The sequence below is a fragment of the Saccopteryx bilineata genome, chromosome 6 (assembly GCF_036850765.1).
Source record: "Saccopteryx bilineata isolate mSacBil1 chromosome 6, mSacBil1_pri_phased_curated, whole genome shotgun sequence".
NCBI classification, from domain to species: Eukaryota; Metazoa; Chordata; class Mammalia; order Chiroptera; family Emballonuridae; genus Saccopteryx; species Saccopteryx bilineata.
The window spans coordinates 103,022-121,435 of NC_089495.1; the positions used below are offsets into that span (position 1 = coordinate 103,022).

Here is an 18,414-nt window from a genome sequence, read left to right on the forward strand (position 1 = left end):
CAGGAGGGGAAGAGAGAGAGAGAGAGGAAGGAAAGGGGTAAGGATGGAGAAGAAGATGGGCGCTTCTCCTGTGTGCCCTGGCTGGGAAATAAACCCAGGACTTCCACATTCCAGGCCAACGCGCTCTACCACTGAGCCAACCGGGGCCAGGAAACATTTTATCATCATATTTGTGATAGTTCAAAAATGCCCATTTGGGCCCTGGCCGGTTGGCTCAGCGGTAGAGCGTCGGCCTAGCGTGCGGAGGACCCGGGTTCGATTCCCGGCCAGGGCACACAGGAGAAGTGCCCATTTGCTTCTCCACCCCTCCGCCACGCTTTCCTCTCTGTCTCTCTTTTCCCCTCCCGCAGCCGAGGCTCCATTGGAGCAAAGATGGCCCGGGCGCTGGGCATGGCTCTGTGGCCTCTGCCTCAGGCGCTGGAGTGGCTCTGGTCGCAACATGGCGACGCCCAGGATGGGCAGAGCATCGCCCCTGGTGGGCAGAGTGTTGCCCCTGGTGGGCGTGCCGGGTGGATCCCAGTCGGGCGCATGTGGGAGTCTGTCTGACTGTCTCTCCCTGTTTCCAGCTTCAGAAAAATGAAAAAAAAAAAAAATGCCCATTTGGAGTTCAGTGAAATTAGATCATTGTTTTTATTGTGGCAAAATACACATAATAGGAAAATAACAACTCTGTTCACTTAGAAGCGGACGGTTCAGTGGCATTAGGTACATTTACCCTGTTGTACAGCCATCACCGCCATCCCGTCCAGAACTTGCTCATCTCCGTCCACAGTTGGCGCTCCCTCCCACCCATGCCCCGGCCCCTGGCCACCGTCACTTCTGTCTCTGTGGTCCGGACTCCTCCCGGTCCTCAACCAGGGACGCCCCCCCCCAGCAGCAGCGTCCCTGTCACTGAGCACGGTGCCTTCGAGGCCCATCCAGTCATGGCACGTGCAGGCTTTCACCTTTCTAAGGCCGTGTGCATGGACCACGTTTTGTCTGTCGGTGACACTCGGACTGTGAGACACGATCCTTTCTCACAGGTGGCAGCTGTGTCCACCTTCGTGTTGTCTGTGTGTCTTCCAGTGCTCGACGACCACCAGAACCCTCGCCTAATCAAAGACCTTCTCCAAGACCTGAGCTCCACCCTCTGCATCCTGCTCCAAGGAGTGGGCAAGTCCGTGCTGGTGGGGAACATCAACATCTGGGTGTGCCGGTTAGAGACGGTTCTCACCTGGCAGCGGCAGCTGCAGAACCTACAGATGACCCAGGTGCGGGTTTCTCAGGACAGTCCTGACCTCCAGAGACTCACAGCGCTGGGAAGGGGTTTTTTGTTTGTTTGTTTTTTACAGAGAGAGAGAGTCAGATAGGGACAGACAGACAGGAGATGAGAAGCATCAATCATTAGTTTTTTGTTGTGACACCTTAGTTGTTCATTGATTGCTTTCTCATATGTGCCTTGACCGTGGGCCTTCAGCAGACCGAGTAACGCTTTGCTGTAGCCAGCGACCTTGGGCCCAAGCTGGTGAGCTTTGCTCAAACAAGATGAGCCCGCGCTCAAGCTAGAGACCTCAGGGTCTTGAACCTGGGTCCTCTGCATCCCAGAGCGACGCTCTATCCACTGCGCCATCGCCTGGTCAGGCTGGGAAGAGTTCTTGTCTTCACCCTTTCTTAGTGTGAACTTGTTTTAAGATAGACTCGGACCAGAGACCCTTGAGTGGGTTATAGTTGTTACTGAAAAGAGCTAATTCTATGGGTGATGAGGCAGGAAACTAGTTTACCTTTCAGAGAAATTGGGTGTTTCTGGCTCAAACGACAGTCAGAGCGTCGAGGCTTCGGTGTAGTGCATGGCCGTGCCCTCGCCGTGGCATCTGCGGAGCGAGTGCCTCCCTCACTTGCTGTCCCTCAGCTGCTGTGGGCCGTGTCCTCACACAGTTCCCTGTCCTCGGCGAGTGCTCTCAGCCAGGGACACTTCTGCCTCAGCAGAAGCACACGGTGGGGGGGGGGGGGTAGGTGCCGATCATCACTGAGGGCACAGTGGGCAGCAGAGCAGAGCTGGGTGGGGCCACACAGATGCCGGCCTTCTGTCAGGGGGAGGCTCTTGGGGACACTGAGGGATGGTGGAGGCTAGACACGGCACAGGCCCCTGTGGCATGGCCTCTGATGAGCACACAGGTAGGGTCACTTTCCTGAGGGACAGATGTGCTCAGCTGCCAGCCGGGGTGAGGGGAGGTGTAGCTTGTATATTTGAAATTAGAGTTTTAAGCTAGAAGGGACCTCAGGGACAGGGCAGGCATGGCCTCGGGCTGGCTCTGTTGGGCCTGAACTCTGTCTCCGGGGCCTTCGGCAGCGTCCTCAGCTCTGCTTTCTTCCTGGGGTCCCTTTTAAATGTCGTCATCTCGTAAATGGACCTCGTGTGTGTGGATTGGTTTTGGAGGAGTTGTCACCACAGACTGGCCTCGCTCTGTGTCTGGCTCCTCTGCCTCCCACTGTTCCTCCCACTGTTCCTGCGTGGCTAGCGCCACCTTGGCCGCCCAGAGGAGGGCGTGGGGCACGGACACAGGCCGGGGCACCCTGGGGGGTGGGGGGGAGGGGAGCTGCGTTTTGTTTTTCTTTCTTTTTAATTATTTTTCTTTTTCTTCTTTTCCAAGTGAGAGGAGGGGAGATAAAGAGACAGACTCCCACATGCGCCCTGCTTAGGATACACCTGGAAACCCCCATCTGGGGCCATGTTCACTACCAAGCTATTTTTAGTGCCTGAGGTGGAGACTCCACAGAGCCATCCTCAGTACCCAGGGCCGATGCACTCAAACCAATCAAACCATGGCTGTGGGAGAAGAGGAGAGAGAGAGAGAGAAGGGGGAGGGGGAGGGGTGGAGAACCAGATGGTCACTTCTCCTGTGTGCCCTGGCTGGGACTCAACCCAGGGTCTTCCACACACCAGGCCAACTCTACCACTGAGCCAACCGGCCAAGGTCATAGCAGCATTCCTTTAGGATTGCAGGCCTTGCTTGGCCGTTGGATCCTAGTGACCGAAGGTAACCATGTGTCACCCCTTTCCACAGGTGAACCATGGCCTCACGCTCAGCGACCTGCCCTTGCACACGCTGAACAACATCCTGTACAGGCTCTCAGACGGGTGGGACGTCGTCACCCTGGGGCAGGTGACCCCCACGCTGTACCTGCTCAGCGAGGACAGGCGGTTGTGGAAGAAGCTGTGTCAGTACCACTTTGCTGAGAAGCAGGTTAGTGCAGCGGCCTCACACTGGGGCCCTCGGCTGCAGTTCAAAGCATCAGAAACGACCGGATTTATTACAATCCTGTGGTTTCTTCGATAGCTTGTATAGGTTATTTCTCACACTTTTTAAAAGGAACCACAATTCAGAAATATCCTGAATGAACAGAGCAGAGCTGAGTGTGCTCTCTGTTGTGGCAGCATGGACAGTCCTGACGTGCTGTCCTTTCCCTGGATTCGGAGCTCCGGTTCAGCTCACTGCGTGTCCCCCTTGACCGGGGTCCTCTGACCGGAGGCAGCATCCGCTGTCCACTTCCTTCCCATGGTCCTGCACTGTGGGAACCAGCACACCTGTCAGGCCTGCTCTTCCATCATCCAGGGTTAGAGCCTGCAGTGCCCTCTGACCCCCATGCTGAGCACGGAGTGAGAGCTGTCTGCAGTGCCCTCTGGACACCCTCACATTGGGCACGGGGTCAGGGCTGTCTGCAGTGCCCTCTGGACACCCTCACATTGGGCACGGGGTCAGGGCTGTCTGCAGTGCCCTCTGACCCCCATGCTGAGCATGGAGTGAGAGCTGTCTGCAGTGCCCTCTGGACACCCTCACATTGGGCACGGGGTCAGGGCTGTCTGCAGTGCCCTCTGGACACCCTCACATTGGGCACGGGGTCAAGGCTGTCTGCAGTGCCCTCTGGACACCCTCACATTGGGCACGGGGTCAGGGCTGTCTGCAGTGCCCTCTGACCCCCATGCTGAGCATGGAGTGAGAGCTGTCTGCAGTGCCCTCTGGACATCCTCACATTGGGCACGGGGTCAGGGCTGTCTGCAGTGCCCTCTGGACACCCTCACATTGGGCACGGGGTCAAGGCTGTCTGCAGTGCCCTCTGGACACCCTCACATTGGGCATGGGGTCAGGGCTGTCTGTTAATGCCCCCTGGATACGCTCACATTGGGCACGGGTCAAGGCTGTCTGTTAATGCCCCCTGGATACCCTCACATTGGGCACGGGGTCAGGGCTGTCTGTTAATGCCCCCTGGATACCCTCACATTGGGCACGGGGTCAGGGCTGTCTGTTAATGCCCCCTGGACACCCTCACATTGGGCACAGGGTCAGGACTGTCTGCAGTGCCCTCTGGACACCCTCACATTGGGCACAGGGTCAGGGCTATCTGCAGTGCCCTCTGGACACCCTCACATTGGGCACGGGGTCAGGGCTGTCTGCAGTGCCCCCTGGACACCCTCACATTGGGCACAGGGTCAGGGTGGTCCTCTATGTGCATCTCAGAGACAAGTCTGGCTGAGCTGGTGATGGACATTGATGGACACCATGAGGGAGAACTGCGTCTGTGAGCACCATCTGCCCTGCAGGGCGGGACGGGGAGGACTCCCTGAGGAATTGGGGTCTGCGGGCAGTGAGCCCGTGCACAAAGGCCCTGCGTGCAGAGCACCATCGTCAGCTTGAGCGCGTGAGGAGCAGTGCAGCTGCCGGGCCTGCAAAGCCACCTCAGACCATGTCTTACCTGGCAGCTGGGACGGCCACTGCAGGGAGCGCTTGGACCAAGTGCAGCTGTAGTTTGAGGGACAGACAGTGGGACGCAGAGAGCCTGGTGACAGGCTGTGCCAGGAGGGGCGCAGAGAGGTGCAGACGTGGACAAAACCCATGGACTTGAGGCCAGTTGGGGGCAGTGGGCAAGAGGTGCCCAGGGGTCTCTGCAGGCATGGGATGGCGTCCCTGGGGGAACATGGGAGTGGCAGCTGGAGACAGGGTGGGTGGAGGTGCCTCTCAGGAGAGGACCAGGGCATCTGAGAAAGGCCCAGCAGCATGGGGGTATGAGAGTGCAGGGGGTCCTCGGGCCTGAGGGACTCGGGAAAGAAGGCTGGGAGTGGGTAGGCGTCGAGGAAGCCGGTGGATGGGTCCTTGAGGCTCAGTTTTGCTGATTTCTGGGTGACACCAGGAAACGGTTCTAGGTGGACTTATTGGGGGAGAAGCAGAGGAGTCAGGAGTGGTTTGAACAGGGAAGAAAGACTGCAGTGTGGATCGGCACGGGGCGGGGGGCACTGCGTGTTTGCAGGGAAGGGTGTGACCGAGGGCCAAGGGAGGGAGGTGTGTCTGGGACAGAGGCCAGGAGCACACGTGGGCCCCGCCTAGATGCAGCCAGGTGGGTGGGTGTCCCCCCGGCTGTCCCCCGCGTGGGGATCAGAGTGCCTGGCAGCTTCTCAGAACACCTGTTGACCACTGGCGAGGTCCTCGCATTGGTTTCCATACAGAAGCCACTTTGAAAAGGCTCTGTGCACCCAGCACCCGATGTCAGGCTAGAAGCAGCACTAGCATTGCAGGTGCTCTCGTCTGCATGTGTTTTCTTGACCAGATATAAAAACACAACATCCAGGAAAACTCACCTGTTCCTTAGGGCTCAGCAGCAACAGTAAGACACGGACACAGGCCAGCCCGTTGACACGGCACAGGTGACATGCAGGGACCTGTCTGAGACGGCACAGGTGACATGCAGGGACCTGTCTGAGACGGCACAGGTGACCTGCAGGGACCTGTCTGAGACGGCACAGGTGACATGCAGGGACCGGTCTGAGACGGCACAGGTGACCTGCAGGGACCTGACCTGTCTGAGACGGCACAGGTGACCTGCAGGGACCTGACCTGTCTGAGACGGCACAGGTGACCTGCAGGGACCTGTCTGAGACGGCACAGGTGACCTGCAGGGACCTGTCTGAGACGGCACAGGTGACATGCAGGGACCTGTCTGAGACGGCACAGGTGACATGCAGGGACCTGTCTGAGACGGCACAGGTGACATGCAGGGACCTGTCTGAGATGGCACTGAAGGAGGAGCTGACGGGCGTCTGGTGTGGTCTTGGGCTTGAGTTCAGGAAACGCAGTCGGTTGTTTAGGGGGAAACACGGGGAGCCCATGTGATCGTTTGGCTCATCCCAGGTTCCCAGTGGCCACATGGACAGCTGGTTTCACCCTCTAGGGGTCATTCTCTAACCGTGCTTGCAGGGTGTAAAAGTCACAGTAACAGGCCTGACCTGCTTTCTTCTTCAAGCTGTCCGCTTTGCAAAGTTCGTTAAAAACAGCTTTCCACCGACTCCATCATACTTTCAAGAGGCCTCAAAAGCCACAACTGAAGTATGCATGTATTATCCAGGTGATTGGTTTTAATTACAAAAAGTAAAGTTATTTTCAAATATAAAAACAAGGTATGTGTGTACCAGGGTTCAGAAACTGACAGCGGGGTTCGGTTTTTTTTGAGCCTCACTGAGGTTGCATGTCTTACCCTGGTCTGGTGAAGGCCAGACCTTCTACCGCAGAACCTATGCTGACGTTCATGCCCTGGTCTGGAGCCCACGTCCGCGTGGTGCTGAGGAGCAGAAGCCGTCCCCTCCCAGGTGGCTCTGCTGGACCTTTGGTCGATGCATTTTGCCCAGCATTTCCACAGGCACAGAACCTGTGGGCTGTAACAGGTGCTCTTCACACCTTTATTCAGATGCACTCTCAGTCAGCAGTAGGACGTGTCCATCACCACAGCAAGAAGCCCCACGCCTGTCAGCGTCACACAGGACTCAGCCATCCCCATCACTCTGTCCCCATCATTTCTAGCACCTGCGGCCATGACAGCTGGCCCTTCTGTGATGGGCCTTCCCACAGCATAACACCCTTGGGTTCATTCGTGCTGTAGTCCTTTCTGACCACACTTGTTACTGCCCATCACTGGGTGGACGTTGGACCTTGTGGTTTAGTGATCGCTGTGGCCACGGTCGTTCACGTTGTGTGGACATGCATCTGCATGTCTCCTGGGTGTGTACTTAGCAGTGGACATTCTGGGCCAGACCGTGACCATGTTTGTATCTCTGAGGAGCTGCCCGACTGTCATCCACAGCGCTGCTCATCTTGCATCCCCCAGCCATGTGTGAGCGTCAGGTCTGGCCCTCATCACCCTCCTTGCGGCTGGCGGGGGACGCTGAGCACCTTCTGCCATTTGTGTATCTGCAGACATGTCTCTTCATGCCCTTCGCCCACTTCTCATTGGGTTGTCTTTTGACTAGTTTGTTCTTTGTGTATTCTAAATACAAGTCCCTTGTCAAATATATGTTGTATGTAGCTTATTTTTAAAACTTATTTTTCAACTACATTTGACATACAATATTATTATTAGTTTCACCTGTATAACATACAATTAGACTTATTTTTCACTACATAATATGAGCATCACCAGATCCGAATATTTAAATGTTTAACAGCTGCATGGTGTTCCATAGTATGGACGTTGGTTTATCTGATTAGACCCTTATCAGTTTAATCCAAGTAAGTTTAATTCCAGTAACCCAGTGTTTCATGCACTGTGTGCTTTTGTAAGTAGTTCTCAGACTGTGCTGTGAACACCACCTGCGATTCTGAACCGATCCCATGTGTGTCCAGTTCTGCAGACACCTGATCCTCTCGGAGCAAGGCCACATCGAGTGGAAGCTGATGTACTTTGCTCTGCAGAAGTGCTATCCGGCCCGAGAGCAGTACGGGGACACCCTGCAGTTCTGCCGGCATTGCAGCATCCTCTTCTGGAAGGTAACGGCTTCCCTTGGCTCGGGGTGTGGGCTGCAATGCGGTGAAACAAATTCTCCATCTGAATTTGAACCGCAGTGGTGAGAAGGTGAGCAAGTCTGTGTGTGATGAGGAGGAGAATGTGATATACGTCACCAGGTGCTGGGGCCGGGGCACAGGGCTGTAAACCTGGATCGTGCACTGTGGCGGCATCAGAGATGAGAACAGGTGTTTGGCCACTGCCTCTCCCCGGTGACGTCCTCCCTGTTGTGACACCAGCATGGAGGGGCACATCCCCAAGGGGCGTGAGGCTGGTCGGTCGGGCTGGTGTCCTTGGGCCCTCGTCCTGGGTGGAGGCTGTTTGCTGGGTTGACGCCTTTCCTAGGAGCCCCGACCTTGAGACAAAGGAAGCTCTCTCTTCTTACCTGGGCCCCAGACTTGGCCTTCACCTCACAGCCACCCCGGCCACCCAGCGGAGCTGTCCTCAGGGAAGCCCCCCTCGGGGCCTCCAGCTGGCTCCTCTGTCCAGCGCGCGCACACGAGTCACACGGTCACAGCGAACGTGGCTTCTCCTGCATTTGGTCAGCACTTAACCAGACTCTCATTCTTGTCAGCAAGTCCAGCGCTTCCTGGAGAAACCTACACCGGGACACTTATCTCTGGCACTTTCTGCGTCCAGAGCACCTTAGGGATCCTTCTTCCCGAGACTTGCCGAGTCTCTGTTTTACTTTCCGCTGTCCAGAGTGTCTCTCATAAAAGTAGGTTTTCCATGCTCAAGGAGAACTTCTGCGTCTTCCTCTTCGGTAAAATTTTCTTTTCCTCACATTAACTCTTTCCCCAGGAGTGCTTTCCAAGCTCTGCCTCGAGGTCGAAGGTGTTTGAGGTGAGACTTCACAGGGAAAAGTGGGAACACGGGAAGGCCGTGAGGTCCTGCAGCCCCCAGGCCCCTCCCTCGGGGTGGGCCTCTGCAAACACCACCTTGTTTGTCTAGTAACGTGTCCTTAATGAGGGCGTGCTTCCAGAAGTGTCCTTGGGTGACTGCACCCTAACGACCATCAGAGAGGCATTTACACAGACCCGGATGGCACAGCTGCCGGCCTGGACAGCAGGCCCCAGCACACAGCAGCCCAGACCGAGTCCAGAACGACAGAAACCACTCAACCCAGAGACGCAGGGGCAGGTGGACGAGCTGCTGCTGGGGTGACACAGACTTTGTCATGAGAGAGGGGCAGAGTGGCGAACCCACAGCTGGGACGGCCGTTCACAGCGCAGTCTGTCCTGTTCATAGTGTCTCCTGCACTTTGTCCACGTGAGCACCATCCAGGTCCATTGTGACTGGTGGGCCACACCAGCCTGTGAGTGACGCTGTCCGTGGGTACTGACCGTGCCAGGAGCAGCTGTGTTTGTGTCTCCCAGTGACCAGCCTGAGGGTGAGGTATCAGTCCGCCTCGTTGCTGGTCAGCCAGGACATGCCCCGTGTTGTGGTCGAAGACCATCTCTGAGTTCTGGGTCTCGGGGCACCGCTGGGGTCTGTGTGCTCACGTTGCCACCACTGTAACTGCCCATGTGTCAGCTGACGGTTTCAGTTGTCATAAGCAGTACACACCAGCCCAGCTCTCTAATCTCTCTCCTTTCTCTCCCTCCCTGCACTCCTTCCGATCTGTCTTCACATCTCCAAGGACTGCCGCCTTGCTTTGCTGTTCAAGGTACCTTGTTCTCTTCTCTGCCCTGCTCGGGACTAACCCAGAGGCTGCCTGCCCCCCTGGGACACCCTGACACCTAGACTGCAGCCTCAGCTGCACAGTGCACGGCCCACGGGGTGACCAACAGCGGACTGCCGAGGCTTGCTTGTTTCAGCCGTCATGAAAGGGTGTTCGTGAAATACCTCAGGTCCTGTTGCTTGAGCCAAAGGCTCAGCCTTGAGGGGAAGCGGTAGATGTGTCTCCTGCAATTGCCATTGGGTAAAAGGCACCACACAGCACCTGGGGTGGTCACATCCCCGCTGTGGCCACCTAGGGAATACGCTGACCTGACTGGCCTCTAACTCCTGCTGGCCTGTAACTTTTTTTTTTTAATTGGGGGGGGGGGCGGCAGAGAGACAGACTCCACCATGCGCCTGACCTGGGTCCACCCAGCAAACCCACTAGGGGGCGATACTCTGCCCACCTGGGGCAGTTGCTCGTTACTTAACAACTCAGCTCTTCTTAGCACCTAAGGTGGAGGTCATGGAGCTGTCCTCAGTGCCCTGGGCCAGTTCGCTCCAATCAAGCCATGGCTGCAGGAGGGGGGAGAGAGAGAGAGAGAGAAGTGAGAGGGGGAGGGGTAGAGAAGCAGATGAGTGCTTCTCCTGTGTGCTCTGACCGGGAATCGAACCCAGGACTTACACATGCCAGGCTGATGCTCTACCACTGAGCCAACTGGCTAAGACCAGCCTGTAATCTTTAGGTACCTTGTTCTCTCTCAAGTTTGTCAGTTTCCTCCAAAAAACCTATTTTTCTTCATAAATGCAGTCTGGGGTCTTCGGGTGTTGTGGGAGTGCAGGTAGTCGTCCGGGAGTCGCCGAGGGAAGCCCACTGGGACGAGGGCAGCAGGAACCCTGGTGGCCCCTTCCTCCAAGCCGGGCGGCTTAGGTGGGATCTACTGGAGCAGAAATCTGCCAGGAAGTCTCTGAACTGGAAAACTGCATGCTGCCTTCTCCATAATTCTCATCACCTTCGAAACGGGTTCTGGGGCCTCTTCACACAAATAGCTGCTGGCCAATCGTGTAACCGTCTCCCTCCTCCCGCAGGACTCAGGGCACCCCTGCACGGCCACCGACCCTGACAGCTGCTTCACACCTGTGTCCCCACAGCACTTCATCGACCTTTTCAAGTTTTAGAGGTGCCCTCGCCCCTGCCGTCCATCCAGTCAGAGCTGGTGCCCTGTGTGCCCGCAGGAGTGACTCACTGGGACTCGTGCTGCCCGGGGGCCGGGCTGCCCGGACAGAGCAGGAGAGGCGCCCAGGCAGGAGGCTGCCTGCTTTCCCCTGCAAAAGGGTCCAGGAACCAAGCGCCGTCATTTCATCTAACTTCTTTGTTGTTGTTTTGTTTTGTTTTTACAGAGACAGAGTCAGAGAGAGGGATAAATAGGGACAGACAGGAATGGAGAGAGATGAGAAGCATCAATCATTAGTTTTTTGTTGCGACACCTTAGTTGTTCATTGATTGCTTTCTCATATGTGCCTCGACTGTGGGCCTTCAGCAGACCGAATAACCCCTTGCTCAAGCCAGTGACCTTGTGTCCAAGCTGGTGAGCTTTGCTCAAACCAGATGAGCCTGCGCTCAAGCTGGCGACCCAAGGGTCTGGAACCTGGGTCCTCCGCATCCCAGTCTGATGCTCTATCCACTGCGCCACTGCCTGGTCAGGCTCAACTAACTTCTTTAAAAAATTATTTTCACCTGACCAGGCAGTGGCGCAGTGTTGAGAGCATTGGACTGGGACATGGAGGACCCAGGTTCAAAACCCCAAGTTCGCCAGCTTGAGCGAGGGCTCACCAGCTTGAGCGGGGGCTCACCAGCTTGAGCACGGGGTTGCTGGCTTGAGCAAGGAGTCACTTGCTCTGCTGTAGCCCCCCCAGTCAAGGCACATATGAGAAAGCAATCAATGAACAACTAAGGGGCCGCAACAAAGAATTGATGCTTCTCATCTCTCTCCCTTCCTGTCTGTCACTCTCTGTCCCTCTCTCTGTCTCTCTCTCTGTCTTTGTCACACACACAAAAAAAATTCTTTTCTTCTAAGTGTAGGAAACTTTGCAACTTTGCATCTTTATAAATATGGCTCTAAAACAATCCTGGATTTTCAGCTCCACATCTGTGCTGAACTGACACTAATGGCCAGTATCAGGCTTACTTGTCACATGGGAGTTTCTCGATTTTGCAGTAATTGGGGGTGGAGGACAGAACAGTTGATCCTTGTAAAATACACTGCAGAATATTTATTTTTCTTAAGATGTATTTTAACCACATGGGTTGTGTCCAAATGATTCCTCTTTGAATGCAGAACCACCCTAGGGAAAATATTTGTGTGTCCGTTCTGGTGTTTAGTGATTGGGTTGTGAATTGTGCAAACTGACCAGCAAAGGTGTGAGTACTGTGGCCTTGTTCCTCCACCACAGCCCCACTGCTCATGCACAGGGCTCCAGGCTCTCGGACAGGCTGTCTGGGGTCCTCAGCAGCCCCCTGGAGGGACAGACGACTACTGAGCATGACAGGTCGGGCAGCCTGGCACACCCTGACTCCTCTGTGCTGACACCGCGTTTACAGACAATAAATCCTGTTCACTGACTTGACATTGTTGGTTTTGCATTACTGAAAAAAGATGTGCCAGTGGTTTTGATATTTATTGAGACCTATGAAATGTTTATAAGATTGTTTCGATTTAAAAAATAATGCATGTCCACTTTAGAAAATGTGTATACAGGTGTATAAAATAAAATCGCCCATAATCTTGCCAACAACTGCTTGCCAGAAAGAATGTGGCCATTGCTTTCAGCAGTTGTGGAGAGAGTTATGGTTGTGTGTTTTCCTCTTTGAATTATCAAGGTCCGGGCCAACACAAAATCATTCCTACTTCCCTTCGTTAATGCTCTTTCTTCTAAACAGATTAACGTTTGCAGTTTGCATATTTGTCAATGATGATTCTGGATTCTCAGCTCCACATTCTGTGCTGAACTAACCCTGATGGCTAAGAATTATGCTTCTTAATTGTCACACCTGTCTGCATGGGAATGAAACATTTGTGGAAACGTGGTTTCTATTGGCTACACAGTATCACAGAAGTGGAACAGTCCGTGGGGCATGCAGGCTGTTCTGAGCTCCGCTGTGCACACAGTGACCCTGTGGTGAATGTCTGTGTATCTGCTCATCAGCTCCAGGGGTCCAGAGGGAGAGATGAGGGTAAGAGTCAGAACAGGTATCCCAGATTGCTCCTGAAAATAGAAGTTGTTACAGTTCTTCTAAGAGATGAAATATGTAGGATGTGACTATTCCTTTTGCTGCTGGTGCTATTTTAATAAGGAATGGATTATGAGGTTTAACATCGCTTCTGTATATTTAACTGACCATTTGTTGTTTCGTTTTTGGTAAATTACCTCATGTGTTCTTCGCCTGTTTTACTTTTGGAGTTTTGGTTCTTTTTTAAAAAAACAAACAAACATTTTTTTCATTCATTTTAGAGAGGGGAGATAGAGAAGGGGGAGAAGCAGGAAGCATCAACTCCCATATGTGCCTTGCCTGGGCAAGCCCAGGGTTTTGAACTGGCAACCTCAGCATTCCAGGTCGACTCTTTATCCTCTGTGCCACCACAGGTCAGGCTGTGGAGGGTTTTTTTTTATCAAGGGTGTTCGATTATGTCAAATGCTTTTTCTGCATTAAAAAAATCCCATTTATTTGAGGGGTGGGGAGGGAAGAGAGAGAAATATCAACTCGTTCCACTTAGTTGTACACTCATAACTGCTTGTACATGCTGAGTGGGAATCGAGCCCACGCCCTCAGCACGCCAGGACAACACTGTATCCATAAGCCACCCAGCCAGAGCCTGCCTTTCTCGCATCTTAAGGTGGTCATGTGGTCTGTCTTCCTTCTAATGTGTCTGCCGGTGACGGTTTGTATGTTCAGTCAACCTTGCACTGCAGCGCTGTGGTGTTCATCCTTCTTTAAGAATGTACTAGGTGACATGGTTAATAAAATTATATAGGTTGCAGGTGTGCAATTCTGTATTTCATCATCTGGATATTGTATTGTGTGCTCCCCTCCCCAAGTCACATCTCCTTCTGTCACCATCTATCCTTTATCCTAAAGGGTAAGTTGTTGGACTCAGTGTGTTGGAATTTTACTGAGATTTTAGCCTACACTTTTCTTGTGACGACTTTGGTCTTCGTATCTGCGAAAATGGCTCCTAGAATGAGCTCGCCCTGGAAGTGTTCTGCTGGGTTTTTTGGAGTTTGTGAAGAATTGGTATCAGTTCTCTTTTAAACAGTTGGTGGACCCCCCATGAAATGTGAAGCGAATCTGACTCCTCCAGGCACCTCCTGTGAGTGGGGTCACGCAGTTTGCCTTTGGTGACTGTCCTGTTTCACTTAGTACACTGTCCTCAAGGTCCCTCCTTTTCAGAGCAGGTGTCCAGAGTTCCCTCCCTTTTAAGGCTAGATAACATTCCACTGTGTCTATGTATCACATTGTTTTTATCTTCTGGCTTTTCTGAATGATGCTGCTTGAAAACGGGTGTGCAGACGTCAGCTCCAGACCCTGCTTTGGGTTAGGTCCTGGGGTGGAATTGCGGGTTCTGTTGTAGTTCTAGCTTGACTTTCTGAGGAGCCTGCACACTGCTCTCCACAGTGACTGCACCAGTTCACATTTCCAGCAGTGCCTGAGGGTTCCCTTCTTCCCACATCCTGACCCCTGTTTCCTGTCTTCCTGATCCGTACAGCTGTGCGGTGATAGCTCACTGTGGTTGAGATTTGCGTTTCCGGGAGGATCAGTGATGCCGGGCACCTTTTCATTCAGTGCTCTTGGTCTTTTGTTTATTGTGTTTGGGGAAATGTCTGTTCAGGTTTTTTGCCCATTTTTAAAATTGAGTTGTGTGTATTTTTGTTGTTGAGTTTATATATTCTGGATATTAACTCCTTGTCAGATGTTGGTCCCATAGTATTCCATTGTGTATATGTACCATAGCTTTTTGCTTAGTTTTTTTTTTTAATTTATTCATTTTAGAGAGGGGAGGGGGGAGAGAGAGAGAGAAGGGGGGAGGAGCTGGAAGCATCAACTCTCATATGTGCCTTGACCAGGCAAGCCCAGGGTTTCGAACCGGCAACCTCAGCATTTCCAGGTCGACACTTTATCCACTGCGCCACCATAGGTCAGGCTAACTCCTTGTCAGATGTTGGATGTGAAAATATTTTCTCCCGTTGTATAAGGTGCCTTTTCACCCTGCTGATTGTGTCCTTTGATACACAGAGGTATTTAATTTTGATGTGGCCCAGTTTCTCTGTTCTTTTTTTTAATTGAGTTTCATTGGGTTGATACTGGTTAACATAACTATACATGTTTCAGGCGCCCCAATCCACAACACATCTCCGAACACTGTAGTATGTGTTCACCCCTTTTGCTTCTGTGGGCTGTGTTTTTTATGTGATATTCAAGGAATTGCCACATCCAATGTTGAAGCTTCCTCCCTCCGTTTTCTTCTAAGAGTTTTGTAGTGTTAGGTCTTTGGTCCATTCTGAGTTAATTTTACATATAGCATAAGCTCAAGGTCCAACTTCATTCATCCTTTTGTATGTGGATGTCCAGTTTTCCTGGCACCTGTTGTTGTAAAGACTGCCCTTTCCCCAGTGTTGACCATGTGTGTGAGGTTTTATTTCCGGGCTCTGTCCTGTTCCGTTGGTCTGTGTGTCTGTCCTTATGCAGGGACCACCTGTTTGATTCCTGTGGCTTTGCAGTCAATTTTGAGAACAGAAAGTGTGATGCCTCCATTTGGGGTCCCCTGAGATTCCACACTTAGGATGGATTTTTTAATTCTGAAAAAAAAAAAAAAAAGATGCCTTTGTGGTTTTGACAGGGGCTGCACCTACGCCCTGGATGGCCTGGCAGTGAGAATGCAGAGCCTCCCCTGCTGTGTACACGGATGTCTGTCCCTTTACTTGTGTCTTTAATTTCTTTCAGCAAATTTTGTAGTTTTCAGTGTGCAGCTCTCTAGCCTCCTCTGTTAACTTTATTCAAAGAACTTTATTGTTTTTTTGCTATTGCAAATGGAATTTTCTAAACTTCCTTTTCGTGTGATCGTCAGTGTGTAGAAACAGCGATGTGCCGTTTGTGTGGGTTTTTCTGTGGGTTCTTTGGGGTTTTCTACATAGAATGTCACCTGCAAACAGATCACTTTCCTTCTTCCTTTCCAACTTGGATGCTTCTGTTTCTTCTTCCCTGATTGTCTGGCCGGGACCCCAGTGCCGTGTGGACGTGGTGGCAGTGGCCTGTCCTGTCCCGATCTCAGAGGTCAGGCTTGTCTGCACGCTGAGCATGGTTCCGGGCTCCAGGACACGGATGCCTTCCCTCCCTCCCTCCCTTCCTCCCTCCCTCCCTTCCTCCCTCCCTCCCTTCCTCCCTCCCTCCCTTCCTCCCTCCCTCCCTCCCTTCCTTCCTCCCTTCCTCCCTCCCTCCCTCCCTTCCCCCTCCCGCACCAGCTGAATGGTGCTTTTCCCGTTATTCTGAGACTTGGGAACCGGTGGGGGTCGCCCCCCAGGGTGGTCTGCCGTCTTCCTTCAGTGTTTACGTCTTTTTGCAACTGAATCTTGGTTCACATGTGCGTGTAATTATTATGACTATTTGGTCACATGACTGGCATGTACTTTTTGTGTCACCTTTATTTTTTCACTTTAAAAATGAAAACCATTCTCAAGTGGTGAGCCATGAAAATACAGGGCTGGTAGGCTGATACATAACTTAACCTTTGTCTCTTTTCTGTATGTTTGATAGTTTCCACTTAAAGTTAGGTAATGTTACCTCTTGTACTTGTTACCCTACTTTTTGTCTTTTGTTTTTTTAAAGTGAAAGGAGGGGAGATAGACTCCTGCATGAACCCCAACTGGGATTTACCTGGCAACCCCCATCTGGGGCCGATGCTTGAATCAACTGAGGTATCCTCAGCACCCAGGGCTGATGCTCATTTGTGCCCTGACCGGGAATCAAACCTGTAATGTCTGTGCGCCAGAGCAAACCGCTGTCCACTGAGCAAACTGACCAGGGCCATTACTCTGCTTTCTGATTGCAGAATTAAAGTATGTTCATAGTGAAAAGTTGCCTTAATCCAATACACACAAAATTTTAAACACTACCCATAATTCTACTTTGAGGAAATTATTTACATTTTGACACATCTTTCCAATAGTTCAAATCTCTTAGCTCATATTACTAGTTTTAAGTTGAGTTTCTTGGGATGACATTGTTTCAAGTGTACGACTGGACAAAATGTCGTTGGCACATTGCTCCCTGTGCCTTCTTGAAGTCACACAAGCTCTCAAATTTAAAGTAAGAAGAGCAGTTAAGTATCAGAGTCCAGGACCCCCACCCCCACCCCCTGCCTGGGCTGTGTCTCCGGAGAAGCTGACCAGACAGGGAGTGCTGCCTCTGGTCTCCGCCCTGCCCCCAGGGAAGGGCTTGCTTACGCGCTTGGTGCTTCCGCTGCTGCTGAGCTTTGAAGAGTTCTTACAGACCCTCCTGCTGGCTCACTGCACCATTCCAAAACCTCCAGGGGAAGAGTGTTTGAAGCCCTAGTCTCCAAAGAAAAAAATCACTTCTCAAAAAAAAGACAAGAACTCAAAGCAAATGGTATTTCCTGTCACTCCCTTCCAGATTTGTTCAGCTTTCTTGAAAATAGTTAAATTATCTATATTGTACTTTAAAAAAATTATACACATACTTTCCTAAAACTGCAACCCTGATTTTGACTTAGTAAGAAAATTAAGCAGTACTCCAGCAGGAATCACTAGTCATCACTAGTCTGGAAAGCTGAAATTCTGCTCCACCTGCATCATGACGTGAAAATACCATCTGCAGCTCTAGGAGCCACACTGAGACATGACCTCATGACGGAAGTCTGTCCAAATGGACAGTCTGACAGCACAGAGCCACCAGCAGGGACACGCTGGAATGGGATTAGACCCTTCAGACCCTGGTGAGGGAACGGTGACCCAAATGCAGAGGGTATTATGGCCTTGGACCATCATCAGAAACTGAGTGGAGACTGACCAGGAAAAAGCTTGTTGGAGACACGCAGAGCAGAGGCAGGAGCCCGGCCCCTGTGCAGAGTGGGTGGCAAAGAAGTCCGAGGGATACTCAACGGCACCAGCGGCCATGACACTGGTGGGCACACAGGTAGCAGACTGCCCCCACCCACACCCAAGTACAGGGCTACTAGCTTCCACACTGCCTGCCTGCAGAGGCGAGTAAGGAGCGAGCCAGCCAGTGCTTCCAAGCCCACACACCCGGCAGGCACAACTCAGACGCCATGTCCTGGCATTGTGGAGAAAGCAAACACGGCTAAAAAGACACAGACAATTGGGAAACTGAATCCATATATGGGTATTATATTATACTAGGGAATTACTTTTGTGTTTGTGTGTGACAGAGACAGAGTCAGAGAGGGATAGATAGTGACAGATAGGAAGGGAGAGAGAAGAGAAGCATCAATTCTTCTTTGCAGTACCTTAGTTGTTCATTGATTGCTTTCTCATATGTGCCTTGACTGGGGGCTACAGCAGAGCGAGTGACCCCTTGCTCAAGCCAGCAACCTTGGGTCCAAGCTAGTGAGCTGTGCTCAAACCAGATGAGCCCACGCTCAAGCTGGCGACCTCGGGGTCTCGAACCTGGGTCCTCCGCATCCCAGTCCAACGCTCTATCCAGTGCGCCACTGCCTGGTCAGGTGGGAATTACTATTTTTGTAAGGTGTGTTACTGATATGACAGCTAGGAGGGAGAGTATCCTGTCTTTAGAAATGCATCCTGAGGCCCTGGCCGGTTGGCTCAGTGGCGGAGCGTCGGCCTGGTGTGCGGGAGTCCTGGGTTCGATTCCCGGCCAGGGCACACAGGAGAAGCGCCCATCTGCTTCTCCACCCC

The 18,414-nt window shown here is 52.5% G+C and overlaps 1 protein-coding gene across 9 annotated transcripts in view; it reads left to right on the forward strand.

Annotated features, from left to right (window-relative positions):
- The window catches only part of FBXO25 (F-box protein 25), a 33,227-nt gene extending 21,134 nt beyond the window's left edge, over positions 1 to 12,093 (forward strand). For 8 of the 9 annotated variants that reach the window (XM_066234530.1, XM_066234528.1, XM_066234532.1 and 5 more), the window contains 5 exons: positions 1,066 to 1,250; positions 3,045 to 3,224; positions 7,647 to 7,790; positions 9,446 to 9,472; positions 10,555 to 12,093. In XM_066234530.1, coding sequence (XP_066090627.1) covers positions 1,066 to 1,250; positions 3,045 to 3,224; positions 7,647 to 7,790; positions 9,446 to 9,472; positions 10,555 to 10,644 — 626 coding nt within the window. In that variant the 3' untranslated portion in view covers positions 10,645 to 12,093. The remainder of the gene's footprint in view (positions 1 to 1,065; positions 1,251 to 3,044; positions 3,225 to 7,646; positions 7,791 to 9,445; positions 9,473 to 10,554) is intronic. The other variant, XM_066234529.1, reaches the window with a different exon arrangement.
- Positions 12,094 to 18,414: the final 6,321 nt, after the last annotated feature.